We start from the raw sequence: 16,689 nt of genomic DNA, 5'->3' as shown, positions 1-16,689 counted from the left end.
AGTCTATGTGGATGTACTATTGGGAAGGTTGTCTGGATTTTGCTGATTGCCATCACTGGAGCATCATTTAACATGTTCTCTCTTCCTTTATTTTCTGTAAATTGATATTTTGATGTAGAAACTTAATCATGTTCAGGTTTGTTTGTTTGTTTGCTTTTGTTTCTTCGTCTTTTCTTTTTTGCAAGGCTCCTTCACAGGTAGTGGTGTGTACTTTTATCAGGACATATGTGGTGTCTGGCCGTGTCTCTTTCTGTGATACTAGCATACGTTGGTGATCTTCACCGAGATTTGCTTATTTTGAATGGTGACGTTCTAAATCAGTCATTCCTTGTTCACTTACTATCTTCCATAAAGAGAAAACTCCCCTCATCAATTATTTAGTTACCTGAAGATTCAGTTCATAAGGGGTAAATGCTTGATGTTTTCCCTTTATTTACTAATTTTCATGAGTTGAACTCATCATGAGTTGCCTTCCTGGCATCCCTCCAAAGGTGATGAATTAGTTTTATTTTTAAAATCCTGAAGACGTGGATTTACACATATTTGACGTGCTTCAACCCATTGTAGTTTTTATTCTTACCAACACTTGCTTGTCCCGCTTCCGGTCAGTGGAAGCCTCTTCAAGTTAGCTCCTGTGTCCCTTACATCCTTGTCACATGACCTAGTGGCGTTTAATAGTTCCACTGCCTTCTGCAACAAGCAGACATTCCAAGACAGACTTATGTAGTTCCCGCCTCACACCTGGAATGAGCCGTTTCCAAGGAGTCCTGATTCCTTTCAGTGGGAAATAAAATATAGAGACCATCATCTAGGTGTCTGGAGTTTCCATTGCCACTGGGTTAGCCACTGTTTCTTGGTCTTTTCCGAAGGCAGAGCTAGGAAACACTTTTTTTTTTTTTAAAGATCAAATACATCATGAATTCATACTGATGTCAGTCACTTTAACATTCATGGAAACAAAGCATCCAATTTACAAATAAATAGCAAGTTTGAAAAAAGAGATGGAAGGGAAACCTATAGATAACAAAAAGACTTAAGGGATATGCCAGCTATGAGAATGTCACCCCAAATAACTTTAAATTAGTGCTTTTTGTTTCAGCATATGTAAAATAATATGTAAAAATGTAAAAGATACACGGAGCATTTTTTGTAAATCTTGAAAGAAGTAAAAAATGCGGTAAATTGAACATTGGAAACTCATCTGAATTGAGCACATACACATTCTCTTATGCTATTTTTGTGAATACTTTTTTTCACCTTTATGAATGAAGCTAGCTTTGAAGCAAACTCTGTGTCAATCAGTGTTTTAAACAGTTAGAACCTGACACTGGGTCTAAAACTGGCTTGATTCTGGAAAGTAAGTCTTGTACAGCTACCTCTGTGTGAAGAAGCTTTTTTTTTTTTTTGCGGTATGCGGGCCTCTCACCGCTGTGGCCTCTCCTGTTGCGGAGCACAGGCTCCGGACGCGCAGGCTCAGCGGCCATGGCTCACGGGCCCAGGCGCTCTGCGCCATGTGGGATCCTCCCGGACCGGGGCACAAACCCGTGTCCCCTGCATCGGCAGGCGGACTCTCAACCACTGCGCCACCAGGGAAGCCCGTGAAGAAGCTTTTTAAAGAAATACGCACTCATTGAATTCTTTGATTGCCATGACGATACACTGGTGTTCCAAGGTCCAGACAGGCACATAGCCTTGATAGTGAAAGCAAATATTTGCCAATCCTTAGAAAGCAATACAAAACAACCAGCTCCAGCGCATCTCAGGCGTTCGTGTGTGTGCATGAATACTCCTCCTTGCATGTTGAACGTCTGCTTTGATTGTCCTTGTATCTCTGTAGCTATGCTTTGATTCACAGTGACTTTCTCAAATAATGGAATTTATTTGCATTGAACACATACTGCAAATAAAAAGGAATAAATGGCTGAAGGAGAAGCCAAGGAAGAGGATAGGGGGGAACAGGAAAAGGAAGACTAGCTCTGGGACCTCTGAGGGCCGAAGCATGATGATCTGGGTCCAGAACCGGAGCTCCAAGGATGGCCCAGACCTCAGGGTTCACCCAAGACTGCCAAGAAAGAGCAGCGCCCATGTCCGGAGCTCAGCACTGCAGGCAGCTCCTACCGAGGGTCTCCCAGCTTCTCTGTACCACTCCCACTTCTCTGCTTGCCACTCCATAGCGAGGACCGGTGCTGTCACTGTGCCTCAGATGTGACTCCTCCCACCGAGCTTCCTCCAACTGCTAGAACCCCTTTCCAAGGTCACTGCTAATGACAACAGACCCCCAAATCCCTACTATTCCCAAGCTTCTGGAAACACAGTAGAAGAGGTGGGAGGAGGACTGGCTCTTTCCCAGAACAGGTGAGTGGATGGAGGGCTTGATCGTTCACACTCGAGGGGCAGACTGAGCTCTGTTCTCTGCACCCCATGCTGCGAGGGCGTGCTGAGACAGGTACCGCAGTGACAGCTGTGGGAGGCGGGGCAAGGGCACCAGCAGGGGAGGCTGAGGACACGGGGGTCTGCCCACCTCAGATCAGGTTCAGTCACCTCGGCCCTCTTAGCAGCAAGCCCAGCTTGGTGGGGGGAGAAGGACCCACAGCTGTGTTAGGGAGACCTCACCACGTTGGCCCAGCTTCCCTGTCTCTGAGCAGAGATGCTAACAGTGCCAGCTTCACGGGCTGCTGAGGTGTTAGGTGTGATGATGTAAGTGGTCCTCACTGCGGGGCCCGGCGTCTGGTCAGAGTGCATAGAGAGACTCGGACCAGGGTCTGCTACTCTCAGCAGACCTACCTGTGTGTTCAAGGAGCTGGGTGCTTGGGAAGGGATGCCGCCCGGAGGAGGGGAGCCCCGGCAGCACCGGCACGTCGACCGAGGATCCCCGAGGGGCAAGGACTCGCCCGACAGGCCTTGGGGTTCTTGGAACCACTTGGGGCAGGTGCACTAAGCTGAGACAAGGGGGTGAACGCCAGACCCCGCAGTCCTGCCGGCCAGACGACAACCGTCTTGACGGACAGGGTGAACGTGAGGCAGCTCGCAGGCCCTGGCTGCATTCTTGAGCTGCAGGAGAGGCCGCCTTTGGGTTTCGGGTCGTTCACTGACCCGAGGCCCTACTTCCTCGTCCTCTCCTCCCGCAGTCCCTCCCCACCTTCTTGTTAAAACTGTTTCAAGGGTTCTGTCAGTGAATGATCTTATTCATAAAGCAGGGGTGATGACAGTTTGCAGAGCTAAATGGGCACTTAACTGTGTGTCTAATAAATCTGCAACCAAAGTAAACAGAGGGAAGAGGGTTTGGGAAGGAAAGGAGGTCAGGTATGAAAAGAGCCTGTCACAGTGATTTACCAGCCCTCGCAGCAGGCAGCGTCCACCCTGCACCCTCCTGGCCACCGCGGGCCCGGAGCAGCAAGGGACGGATGGTGCACGCGGCTGGACAGGCACACACAGATGGACGGGCACACACGGCTGGACGGGCACACGCGGCTGGACGGGGGAGGAGGTGGGGAGGGCCGCGCATCCACCACCCACTGGAGAGGCAAGTGCAGAAGGAGACTGGGAGGCTGAAACATGCTGGCGCCGAACCCCATCCTTTTCAGGATCCGCACCCGGATTACAGCTGTTGTTACCAGGACCTTTCTGCCGCCCCAAACCACCCTCCACCCAGGATTTGGGTGACAGTCTGGGATTAGAGGCATAATTCAGGTGACTTACCAAACACCTGCTGTTCCAGCGCTAATCACCCTCCCAGGTGCACAAGGGGCCAGCTTAACCCTCTCTTAGCAGCCCAGCCTGGGGAGGACATCGTGCGGATGCATCTTCCATGAGTCACCTTCCTTGCCCAGAAAGAACACCAGCTCACAGGGTAGGGGCAGGGGCAAACACCACAGAAATCTACCTGGAGCCCCTGCCTTCGCTCTGAAACTCACTGAAGTATAAGTGTCTCCAGCAAGACGTTTGTTTATTTGAGGGCAGAGACATATTCCTTGGCCCCCTCCTGCCTCCCCTGCCCTGGGCAGGCACAGGGGAGACACTGAGGAAGCACCTGCTGACGCTGGTGGTGGCCCTAGAAGGCCGGGCAGCCGGCTTTCTGAGGGCAGAGGATGCCCCTGGCTTCCCACCTGGCTGCTGGAGCCTCTCTCAAAGGGCTGCCATCTCCCCCAGCCTCCCCCAGCCCCTGCCTACTAGTAGGAAGGGTGTGTCAGGCTGCTGCCCACCCGAGGCTTTAGAAGGAGGCGCCATGCTTGGAGCTGAGCCCCGGGTGCAGCTGTCACCTTCTGCCCTTGACCCGCCCCAGCCCTGCCCCATCCGCCAGGACCAACTCAGCCCCCTTCAGCCATCTCTGCACAGCACCTTGTGCGCCAGGTGAAGCCGCCTCTCACCCACCCACCACCAGCTACAAATATGATTTTGGTCTAAATAGGATTTAATTAACTTGTTTATTTCACATTATTTTTTACTGTGTATAAAATATTTATGTTACAACTAACTGCTGAACAATTATCGACAAGAAGACACTGGAACTCACCAAAAAAGATACCCCACATCCAAAGACAAAGGAGAAGCCACAGTGAGACAGGATGAGGGGTGCAATCACAATAAAATCAAATCCCATAACCACTGGGTAGTTGAGTCACAAACTGGAGAACACTTATACCACCGAAGTCCATCCACTGGAGTGAAGGTTCTGAGCCCCACGTCAGGCTTCCCAACCTGGGGGTCTGGCAATTGGAGGAGGAATTCCCAGAGAATCAGACTTTGAAGGCTAGCGGGATTTGATTGCAGGACTTTGACAGGACTGGGGGAAACAGAGACTCCATTCTTGGAGGGCACACACAAAGTAGTGTGTGCATCGGGACCCAAGGGGAAGGATCAGTGACCCCACAGGAGACTGAACCAGACCTACCTGCTAGTGTTGGAGGGTCTCCTGCAGGGACGGGGTGACTCACTGCGGGGACAAGGACACTGGCAGCAGAGGTTCTGGAAAGTACTCTTTGGCATGAGCCCTCCCGGAGTCAGCCATTAGCCCCACCAAAGAGCTTGCAGGCTCCAGTGCTGGGTTGCCTCAGGCCAAACAACCAACAGGGAGGGAACTCAGCCCCAGCCATCAGCAGACAAGCAGATTAAAGTTTTACTGAGCTCTGCCCACCAGAGCAACACCCAGCTCTACCCACCCCCAGTCCCTCCCATCAGGAAGCTTGCACAAGCCTCTTAGATAGCCTCATCCACCAGAGGGCAGACAGCAGAAGCAAGAAGAATTATAATCCTGCAGCCTGTAGGACGAAAACCACATTCACAGAAAGATAAACAAAATGAAAAGGCAGAGGACTATGTACCAGATGAAGGAAAAGATAAAACCCCAGAAAAACAACTAAATGAAGTGGAGACAGGCAACCTTCCAGAAAAAGAATTCAGAATAATGATAGTGAAGATGATCCAGGACCTCAAAAAAGAATGGAGGCAAAGATCGAGAAGATGCAAGAAATGTTTAACAAAGACCTAGGAGTATTAAAGAACAAGCACCTAGAAGAATTAAAGAACAAACAAACAGAGATGGACAATACAATAAGTAAAATGAAAAATACTCTAGAAGGAATCAATAGCAGAATAACTGGGGCAGAAGAATGGATGTGACCTGGAAGACAGAATGGTGGAATTCACTGCCACAGAACAGATAAAGAAAAAAGAATGAAAAGAAATGAAGACAGCCTAAGAGACCTCTGGGACAACGTTAAACGCACCAACATTTGCATTATCGGGGTCCCAGAAGGACAAGAGAGAGAGAAAGGACCTGAGAAAATATTTGAAGAGGTTATAGTCAAAAACTTCCCTAACATGGGAAAGGAATTAGCCATCCATGTCCAGGAAGTGAATAGAGTCCCAGGCAGGATAAACCCAAGGAGAAACATGCCAAGACACATAGTAATCAAACTGACAAAAATTAAAGGCAAAGAAAGATTATTAAAAGCAACAAGAGAAAAATGACAAATAACACACAAGGGAAATCCCGTAAAGTTAACAGCTGATTTCTCAGCAGAAACTCTACAGGCCAGAAGGGGGTGGCATGACATATTTAAAGTGATGAAAGGGAAGAACGTACAACCAAGATTACTCTACCAGGCAAGGATCTCATTCAGATTCAATGGAGACAAGCAAGAGCTAAGAGAATTCAGCACCACCAAACCAGCTCTACAACAAATGCAAAGGAACATCTCTAAGTGGGAAACACAAGAGAAGAAAAGGACATACAAAAACAAACCCAAAACAATTAAGAAAGTGGTAATAGGAACATACATATCGATAATTACCTTAATGTTAATGGATTAAATGCTCCAAAAAAAGACATAGGCTCGCTGAATGGATACAAAAACAAGACCCATATATATGTGGTCTACAAGAGACCCACTTCAGACCTAGGGACACATACAGACTGAGAGTGAGGGGATGGAAAAAGATATTCCATGCAAACGGAAATCAGAAGAAAGCTGGAGTAGCAATACTCATATCAGATAAAATAGACTTTAAGGGCTTCCCTGGTGGCGCAGTGGTTGAGAATCTGCCTGCCGAAGCAGGGGACATGGACTCGTGCCCCAGTCTGGGAAGATCCCACATGCCACGGAGCGGCTGGGCCCGTGAGCCATGGCTGCTGAGCCTGCGCGTCTGGAGCCTGTGCTCCGCAACGGGAGAGGCCACAGCAGTGAGAGGCCTGCGTACCACACACAAAAAAAAGGAAAATAGACTTTAAAGTAAAGAATGTTACAAGTGACAAGGAAGGACACTACATAATGAACAAGGGATCAATCCAAGAAGAAGATATAACAATTATAAATATATATGCACCCAACATAGGAGCACCTCAATACATAGCTATAAAAGAGGAAATCGACAGTAACACAATAATACTGGGAGACTTTTACACCTCACACCAATGGACAGATCATCCAGACAAAAAATTAATAAGAAAATACAAGCTTTAAATGACACAATAGACCAGATACATTTAATTGATATTTATTGGAGATTCCATTCAAAAACAGCAGATTACACTTTCTTCTCAAGTGCACATGGCACATTCTCCAGGATAGATCACATCTTGGGTCACAAATCAAGCTCAGTAAATTTAAGAAAATCGAAATCATATCAAGCGTTGTTTCTGACCACAGCACTATCAGATTAGAAATAAATTACAGGGAAAAAATGTAAAAACACAGACAAATGGAGGCTAAACAATACATTACTAAATAACCAAGAGATTGCTGAAAAAATCAAAGAGGAAATCAAAAACTACCTAAAGACAAATGACAAAAAAAATGACGATCCAAAACCTATGGGATGCAGCAAAAGCAGTTCTAAGAGGGAATTTTATAGCAATACAATCCTACCTCAAGAAACAAGAAAAATCTCAAATAAACAATCTAACCTTACACCTAAAGGAACTAGAGAAAGAAAAACGAACAAAACCCAAAGTTAGCAGAAGGAAAGAAATCATAAAGGTCAGAGCAGAAGTAAATGAAATAGAAACAAAGAAAGCAATAGCAAAGATCAATAAAACTAAAGCTGGTTCTTTGAGAAGATAAGCAAAATTGATAAACCTTTAGCCAGACTCATCAAGAAAAAGAGGGAGAGAACCCAAATCAATAAAATTATAAATGAAAAAGGAGAAGTTACAATGGACACCGCAGAAATACAAAGCATCATAAGAGACTACTACAAGCAATTCTATGCCAATAAAGTGGACAACCTGGAAGAAATGGACAAATTCTTAGAAAGGTATAACCTTCCAAGACTGAGCCAGGAAGAAATAGAAAGTATGAACAGACCAATCACAGTAATGAAATTGAAACTGTGATTAAAAATCTTCCAACAAACAAAAGTCCAGGACCAGATGGCTTCACAGGTGAATTCTATCAAACATTTAGAGAAGAGCTAACACCCATCCTTCTCAAACTCTTCCAAAAAATTGCAGAGGAAGGAACACTCCCAAACTCATTCTACGAGGCCACCAATCACCCTGATACCAAAACCAGACAAAGATACTACAAAAAAAGAAAATTACAGACCAATATCACTGATGAATATAGATGCAAAAATCCTCAACAAAATACTAGCAAACGGAATCCAACAACACATTAAAAGGATCATACACCAGGATCAAGTGGGATTTATCCCAGGGATGCAAGGATTCTTCAATATATGCAAATCAATCAATGTGATGCACCATATTAACAAATTGAAGAATAAAACCATATGATCATCTCAATAGATGCAGAAAAAACTTCTGACAAAATTCAACACCCATTTTTTGGTAAAACCTCTTCCAGAAAGTGGGCATGGAGGGAACCTACCTCAACATAATAAAGGCCATATATGACAAACCCACAGCAAACATCATTCTCAATGGTGAAAAACTGAAAGCATTTCCTCTAAGATCCGGGAACAAGACAAGGATGTCTACTCTTGCCACTATTATTCAACATAGTTTTGGAAGTCCTAGCCATGGAAATCAGAGAAGAAAAAGAAATAAAAGGAATACAAATTGGAAAAGAAGAAGTAAAACTGTCACTGTTTGCCGATGACATGATACTATACATAGAGAATCCTAAAGATGCCACCAGAAAACTACTAGAGCTCATCAATGAATTTGGTAAAGTTGCAGGATACAAAATTAATGCACAGAAATCTCTTGCATTCCTATACACTAACAACAAAAGATCAGAAAGAGAAATCCAGGAAACAATCCCATTCACCATCGCAACAAAAAGAATAAAATACCTAGGAATAAACCTACCTAAGGAGGTAAAGGACCTGTACTCAGAAAACTATAAGACACTGATGAAAAATAAAAAATGACACAAACAGATGGAGAGATATACCATGTTCTTGGATTGGAAGAATTAATATTTTGAAAATGACTCTACTACCCAAAGCAATCTACAGATTCAATGCAGTCCCTATCAAATTACCAATGGCATTTTTTACAGAACTAGAAGAAATCTTCTTAAAGTTTGTATGGAGACACAAAAGACCCCAAATAGCCAAAGCAATCTTGAGGGGAAAAAAACAGAGCTGGAGGAATCAGACTCCCTGACTTAGACTATACTACAAAGCTACAGTAATCAAGACAATATGGTACTGGCACAGAAACAGAAACATAGATCAATGGAACAGGATAGAAAGCCCAGAGATAAACCCACACACCTATGGTCATCTAATCTATGACAGAGGAGGCAAGGGTATACAATAGAGAAAAGACAGTCTCTTCAGTAAGTGGTGCTGGGAAAACTGGACAGCTACATGTAAAAGAATGAAATTAGAGCACCCCCTAACACCGTACACAAAAATCAACTCAAAATGGATTAAAGACCTAAAGGTAAGACCAGACACTATAAAACTCTTAGAGGAAAACATAGGAAGAGTACTCTTTGACATAAACCACAGCAAGATCTTTTTTGACCTACCTCCTAGATTAATGGAAATAAAAACAAAAATAAACAAATGGGACCCAATGAAACTTAAAAGCTTTTGCACAGCAAAGGAAACTATAAACAAGATGAAAAGACAACCCTCAGAATGGGGGAAAATATTTTCAAACAAATCAACGGACAAAGGATTAATCTCCAAAATATATAAACAGCACATGTAGCTTAGTATTATAAAAAACAAACAACCCAATCAAAAAATGGGCAGAAGACCTAAATAGACATTTCTCCAAAGAAGACATACAGATGGCCAAGAAGCACATGAAAATATGCTCAACATCACTAATTATTAGAGAAATGCACATCAAAACTGCAATGAGTTATCACCTCACACCGGTTAGAGTGGTCATTATCAGAAAATCTAAAAAATGCTGGAGAGGGTGTGGAGAAAAGGGAACCCCCTTGCACTGTTTGTGGGAATGTAAATTGGTGCAGCCACTATGGAGAACAGTATGGATGTTCCTTGAAAAATTAAAAATAGAACTGCCATATGACCCAGCAATCCCACTACTGGGCATATACCCAGAGAAAACCATAATTCAAAAAGACGCACCCCGGGCTTCCCTGGTGGCGCAGTGGTTGAGAGTCCGCCTGCCGATGCAGGGGACGCGGGTTCGTGCCCTGGTCCGGGAGGATCCCACATGCCGCGGAGCGGCTGGGCCCGTGAGCCATGGCCGCTGAGCCTGCGTGTCCAGAGCCTGTGCTCCGCAACGGGAGAGGCCACAACAGTGAGAGGCCCGCGTACCGCAAAAAAAAAAAAAAAAAAGACGCACCCCAATGTTCATTGCAGCACTATTTACAATAGCCAGGTCATGGAAGCAACCTAAATGCTCATCGACAGACGAATGGATAAAGAAGATGTGGTACATATATACAATGGAATATTACTCAGCCATAAAAAGGAACGAAATGGGGTCATTTGTAGAGATGTGGATGGACCTAGAGACTGTCATACAGAGTGAAATAAGTCAGAAAGAGAAAAACAAATATATATTAATGCATATACGTGGAATCTAGAAAAATGGTACAGATGAACCAGTTTGCAAGGCAGAAATAGAGACACAGATGTAGAGAGCAAAAGTATGGACACAAAGGATGGAAAGCAGGGGTGGTGGTGGGATGAATTGGGAGATTGGAATTGACATGTATACACTAATATGTATAAAATAGATAACTAATAAGAACCTGCTGTATAAAAAATAATTTAAAAAAGTAAAATATGTTGCATAAAACATTTATTTACTTTTGGCCACATGGCTTTATTTTTATTTGCCATGGCTTGTGAGATTTTCATTCCCCGACCAGGGATTGAACCTGCACCCTCAGCAGTGAAAGAGCAGAGTCCTAACCACTGAACCACCATGGAATTCCCTAAATAGGATGTTAATTCTCTTTTAGACAAACGCTTCTGTATGCGTCTTTTTCCCAGGCTGCTGGCTGCAACCCCGTCTGCGATCTCCTTGAAGGGGAATCTTCCAAGGGCATCTTCTTCAGAGCCCCATCAACACCTTCTCCCCCAAAGAGTTAACAAGATGGGGGTGAACTGACCCTTGGCCTTGTGGGCCACCAAGTTGGGGCTCCCCGTCACCCCCTCCACCCTCTGTCCCTGGGGAAGCGGCCTGACACTGCTTCCCTTGGCAGATGGGACTGTTTCTGCAGACCACAGAGGTGTTTTGCTCGCCTTCTCTCTTGTCTCTGAAAAATGCTGGCACCCCCCAGCCCTGCAGCCAGCGAGCGAGGCCCTAACAGGGGTCAGTGCCCGGGAGAGCTGCTTCATGGCCAAGAGCTGGACCTTCCCTCCTGCTGAGAACTCAGAAGCTCTGGGCCAGGAACGGTGTCAGCAGGACACCAGGAACATCTAGATCCTCCAAGTGCCTTGGGAGTCTCCGTGCAGAAAAAGAAACTCTGAAAAACAGCCTCGAGGAATTTACGTTCTAACAGGGAAACAAAACAAATCCGTGTGCTCTTTGGAAGTATGGCAGGACCACCGTGATGATGACAAACGATGCAGTTAGAGGAAGCAGCGAGAGAGGAAGGAACAGGTTAGACTGGGATAGAGGTGAGGTTATTGAAGGGACAGAAGAGGTGGCTTCAAACTCATGCTGAGGAGGGTAAGGGAGCAGAAGCAGGGCGGGCAGGGAGAGGGCATTGTCTCCTGGGCACAGAGCAGCTGGGACGCAGCCTCACAGAGCAGGGCTGAAGGATCAGAAGAGGAGGGAGAAGCCTCTGGAGAAGCCTGGAAGGTGCAGCCTCGGTGAGGGTGGTGGAGAGGAGAGAATCGCAGGGGAGGTTTGTGTACACACAGCAGCAGCCCCCGGTGCTCTAGGCAAACAGGTAATTCAGTGCATAGAAATCCTGAGAAGCAGGTGTTCTGTGTGTGTGTGTGCAAAGCACATTTCAGCTTTCTAATCCCAATACTTCCTGCTCTTCAAATAGGATGGGGGTAAGGTTTAGGCAGCACCTACAGAAAATTACCAGTGGATCAGGCAAATGCCTAGAGGCTGACCAGGGCTGCTGGGGAAGCCACGGGGACAGTCTTTAACCCGGTCCTGCGAAGTCCCAGCTCATTTTCTGCTGAGACAACAACACGCGACCAGGCTGACAGAGCACAGCTTCTTGAGGAAAGAGCTTTGTGCCCTGCAGTCCAGCTCCAGCCCAGGCGTGGCCCAGGGCATGGGGCAAGGCTGGGTGGAACGAAGTTGAAGGGTGGTGAGAAGGGCAGGGGAATCTATAAACAACTCTGAGGGGAGGTCACTGAGGTCTCCAGGCCCCCTCTCTAAGACGGTTCTAGAACCGACCAGTCTCTGAGACAAACCTGAAACCAGCCCAGTTAAGGTTGGTTTCTGATAGATCTGTCCGGTCCAGTTTGAGGGCCAGAAGCTCACAGCGTGAGACCCACTGGGGGCGATGTCTGAGTCAAGCTCGGTGAGTGTTGTCTCAGCAGACCTTTGTAGACTGTAGAGAAGGGGCGTGTAGGCCAGTCGGGGGCGCCGTGACCCAGAACAGGAGCGCAGTGCTCGGCAAGCACCCCTGGGCACTCTGGGAGGCTGGGACCTGCCCCAGGAACCCAGGCGGTGGAGCAGAGGCAGGGAGGCCTCCTCCAAACCCCTGCTTTAGGACGAAGCTAAGTGCAGGGAGCCTGTTGCCGTGGAAGTTTTTCCAACCCCTGAAAAGGCACAGGCGGTTTCCAGTGGGGGAGAGAGGGCACGCTAACCGTGAAAACCCTCTGCAGGGACTCAGGCCCCCTGGCTTGGTTTTCAGCATGGTCCCCGACCAGCTACACGACCCAGGGTTAGACGCTGAACCTCGCTCTGATGAATGGGGCTTCCTGTAAAACTGGAAGCAGCGGCCCATCTTGCAGCCTTAGGGGCAACACCAGCTAAAAGCGCGTGTAAAGAGCCTGTCGCGTCCTCACAGGGAGGCTGGGATGCCGCGTGGTCAGCTTCCCTCGGTGGTCAGTTTGCCTCGGCCCTCTCCCTTCCTCTGGAAAACAAAAGGCAGCAGGTGACCGGACTCTAAAGTAAGACCCTGAACCCTCAGGGGTCACCATCCTGGATGCCGGAGAAGGGAGAGAATGCTGTTGTTCAGCACGGTCCTCAAAGGTAGATGACTGTAGGGGAACAGATGTCCAGAGGCCTCTGAGAAAGAAGGTGAAAAAGAGAGGAAATGGTCCCCCGTAGGAACCTGTGGAGCTGGTTTCCGGGTGCCGGTCACAGGGCTCGGGAACTGGAGGGAAAAGGGAAGGATGGGTGTGGAGAAGGACCAGGGCGTGGCCCCAAATCAGTGCCCACCTGCGCCGGAAGGGCCTCGCTCAGACCCATCTTTGATCCACGGGGCTGCGCTCTGCCTAGCTGTGGCTGGAGGATAAGCCCAGGGCTTGTCAGTGGAGGTGACCTTGGGCTCGGGGCTTCCAAAACAGGAGGAAAGATAATCCAGGCTCTTCAACTCCCCACTCATCCCATGAACCCTTAGGGCCAAGAAACAATACCAAAGATGACGGGCCAGGAACTCAGGGCTGGAAGTCAGAAACAGGGCCCAGAACTAGGCTGGGGAAAACCGAGTGTGTGTACGTACATCTGTACCTGTGCAATGGCAGTCACCGTCAGACACCTGAGAGAAGGACTGTGAGAGTCCAGACCCAGAGAGCAAAAACCAGCCTAAGAAAACAGTGTCCAAATGATGGCCTTTCTGGGGTGGGAGGGCAGGACGGAACAGTTCCTCAGGAGGGAGAATAAGCTGGCACAGACTCACCTGCTTGCTTTGGCCACGGTGACACCACCTGGTGGGCAGATCACAAAGCCGTGTGTGGGGTGGGCCGCAGGTGAGGGAGCTTCCCGCAGGCACGGAGCAAGAAGCCCTGCCGGCAGCTGGGGCGGGCTACACAGACTGGTTCTCGGACGCCAGACCCTTACCTCCTTGGTGTATTCACAGAGTAAGAAAGAGACTGCTTTCTCTTTGTTGATCTCAACATCCAGGGGAAGGAAGGTGCGGCCTTAAGCAAAGTCGAAATGGTAGTCACTAGGCGGCTTGAATCCATTCCTGTCCAAAGGAGTTGTATGTTATAAGCTCTCAGGCTTATGAGTTTTCGATATTTAAATTTTAAACAAAAGCCACCCTGAATAGTCACCACAGTACCTGAAATTTTTAGCACTAATAAAAGATATAAAAACATGTCAAAAAGAAAAGCAATTGAAGTCACTGTCCATGTAAATGGAGGGAAGCAGGAAGCCAGATTACTAAAAACAAGCAGATACTCCCGTTTAACTTTTTAGAAAGAAGTATATGATTTGTTTTACAGAACTAGTGACAGGCTTTACTTCCTAGTTGAGGCAATTATTAAAGTCAGTTTATATTTCCCCAGCCCACAATCGGGAATTACTGAGTAATTAATAATTATGGGGTCCATAAAAGGGGCCCTGTGCCCTGTAGGACATCACACGTGAACATGTCAGGGGAACAGCCCCCGTGAGATCAGGCCTCAGGCCCGTTTGCAGGATAGTCGGGCAAGAAGCAGAGTCAGAGTTTTCTCTTTCGGAAGCCTGGAACCCACCTCTTTCCTGGTCTTATTAAAAGTAGGACGTGATTTTTTTTTTATATATAAATTCGTTTTATTTATTTATTTGACCGCGTTGGGTCTTTGTTTCTGTGCGAGGGCTTTCTCTGATTGTGGCGAGCAGGGGCCACTCTTCATCGCGGTGCGCGGGCCTCTCACTGTCGCGGCCTCTCCTGTTGCGGAGCACAGGCTCCAGATGCGCAGGCTCAGTAGTTGTGGCTCATGGGCCCAGTTGCTCCGCGGCATGTGGGATCTTCCCAGACCAGGGCTTGAACCCGTGTCCCCTGCATTGGCAGGCAGATTCTCAACCACTGCGCCACCAGGGAAGCCCTAGGACGTGATTTTAAGTTTAAAACCACAGAGCACATCTAGCCAAGTAGTTCTCAGTTTTTCTTTTGTTAAAAGTTGTAGAGCCTATCATTCAAATGGCTACTTACTATAGAAAAATACACAAGAACCAGTAAAAACGGTTCCCTGTAGCAGGTGGGGGCATTGGGTGGAGAGGGCGGGAGGGAAGTAAGACTTCTTTTCATATAGCTTGACTTTTGAAACCTATGAATTTATTGTCTCTTTGAAAAAGTAAAACACTTTTTGAAAGCTGGAAGTTCATCGTGTAAAGTGGCTACAGCAGAGCCCCCTGGGCAGGAGACGGTGGGAGGTGAGGGGGGCAGAGGCCCTGCTCCCGTTTCTCTCGTGCTGTTTCCATTTGCTCTGCACTTGGACACCAGTGGGCCTGGCCTAATCTTACATGTTCCTTCTGGGGAAATTAAAGCCCAGGGAGCCAGGCCATCTCTCCGTCTCTCTTTCCATAGGACATATTCAAGAAGGGCTAAGTAGTACTCCATTGTATATAGGTACCACATCTTCTTTATCCATTCATCTGATTCAATATCCTGTGATAAACCATAATGGAAAAGAATATGAAAAAGAATGTATATATATGTATAACTGAGTTGCTTTGCTATATATAGCAGAAATTAACACAACACTGTAAATCAACTATACTTCAATTAAAAAATAGATTAAGAAAAAAAGAAGGGCTAAATACACTCCCCAGAAGAAAGAGTACACCCAATCCTTTTTTGAAAGATTTATTTTGAATTAAAAAATAAAAGTTATCTTAACATATCTGCATTGCAGCTTCAGGGATGGAAACTTAATGAAGCCAGAAAAACAAGGTTTATCAGTTCTTGGGTCACCTGACCACCTTACAATGGATACAAAGGCACACGTGTCTTCAAACAAACTTTATTCTATTAACTCAGAACTCCCTTCCCCCAACTCTTATTTGCCCACCCTCACCAACCCCGCCCTGCCAAAAAAAAAAAAAAAAAACCAAAAACATTAAATTCTCTTTTAAAACTACAGAAATAAGTGCTGAGTCAGCAAGGAACCTGGGCATGCTGCCCACTCCTGCATCCCGCTCTGCTTTGACGGCTGGCTGTCCAGAGGCTGGCTGGAGCATCCTCTACCACACCGGGGGGCTTGGACCCGGACAGCCCCACGGCATCACCCCAGCTGGGGTCGGCAGTTCCAAGGCACTGTGTCCCTTAGTCAAGGGCATCCGTGGCTAAAGCAGCCTTTCAGGAAGAGCAGGCCAAAGGCAGCAAGTCTTCCTCAAAGTCTCGAGGTGAGACCTGTGGGCAGGAGGGAGGGAGCCGGCGGTGGTCTTCTCCCCCCAAGTTACCAGCTGTCGGAAGCTTTCCTCTCCCTGGTCTCCCTGCATTCTCTCTTTCCCTTCTTCCCAGTCTCCCCCTTCCCGCTCCTTGCAAGAGTTTTATTTTAGCTTGATGGTGGGGGCTCCGAAGAAGCTACTGGTAACTCCTGGGGCTGGTCTAGGGGCTCAGCCACCTCTGCGGGGACACCGTGCACTTTTGGTTTCTGCGTGTCACAGAGCCCCTCCTGGCCCTGGGAGGGCTCCCAGAGCTCCTTACTCTGGGCCTGGCTGTTCAACTTCTCTTCAGCTTCAATCTCTTCTGATGTGGGGATGGAGTTCTTCTTGGGACGACCTTTGGGTTTTGTGGGCGCTTCCTGTCCACCTTTAAGAACCTACGTGGGAGAAAAACAGTCATCAGACCTGAGAAATAACTCCTTCCCTCCACTTTCCCACTCCCAAGGCCTCTAAACCATTCCTTCCCAGCAGTGAAGTCGCAAGTTATGGCAAAAAGTATT

At 47.2% G+C, this 16,689-nt stretch overlaps 1 protein-coding gene and 1 long non-coding RNA gene across 3 annotated transcripts in view; one reads left to right on the top strand and one right to left on the bottom strand.

Moving 5' to 3' along the window:
• The window catches only part of LOC137231047 (uncharacterized), a 94,137-nt gene that overhangs the window by 70,908 nt on the left and 6,540 nt on the right, over positions 1 to 16,689 (top strand). The gene's annotated exons all lie outside the window — the stretch shown is intronic.
• Positions 15,593 to 16,689, bottom strand: part of BARX2 (BARX homeobox 2) — a 70,626-nt gene continuing 69,529 nt past the window's right edge. Inside the window, exon 4 of the mRNA XM_067751566.1 lies at positions 15,593 to 16,566. Coding sequence (XP_067607667.1) covers positions 16,300 to 16,566 — 267 coding nt within the window. The 3' untranslated portion in view covers positions 15,593 to 16,299. The remainder of the gene's footprint in view (positions 16,567 to 16,689) is intronic.

This window comes from Pseudorca crassidens, chromosome 9, assembly GCF_039906515.1.
Source record: "Pseudorca crassidens isolate mPseCra1 chromosome 9, mPseCra1.hap1, whole genome shotgun sequence".
Classification (NCBI taxonomy): domain Eukaryota; kingdom Metazoa; phylum Chordata; class Mammalia; order Artiodactyla; family Delphinidae; genus Pseudorca; species Pseudorca crassidens.
This window is presented reverse-complemented; position numbering and strand designations above follow the sequence as displayed.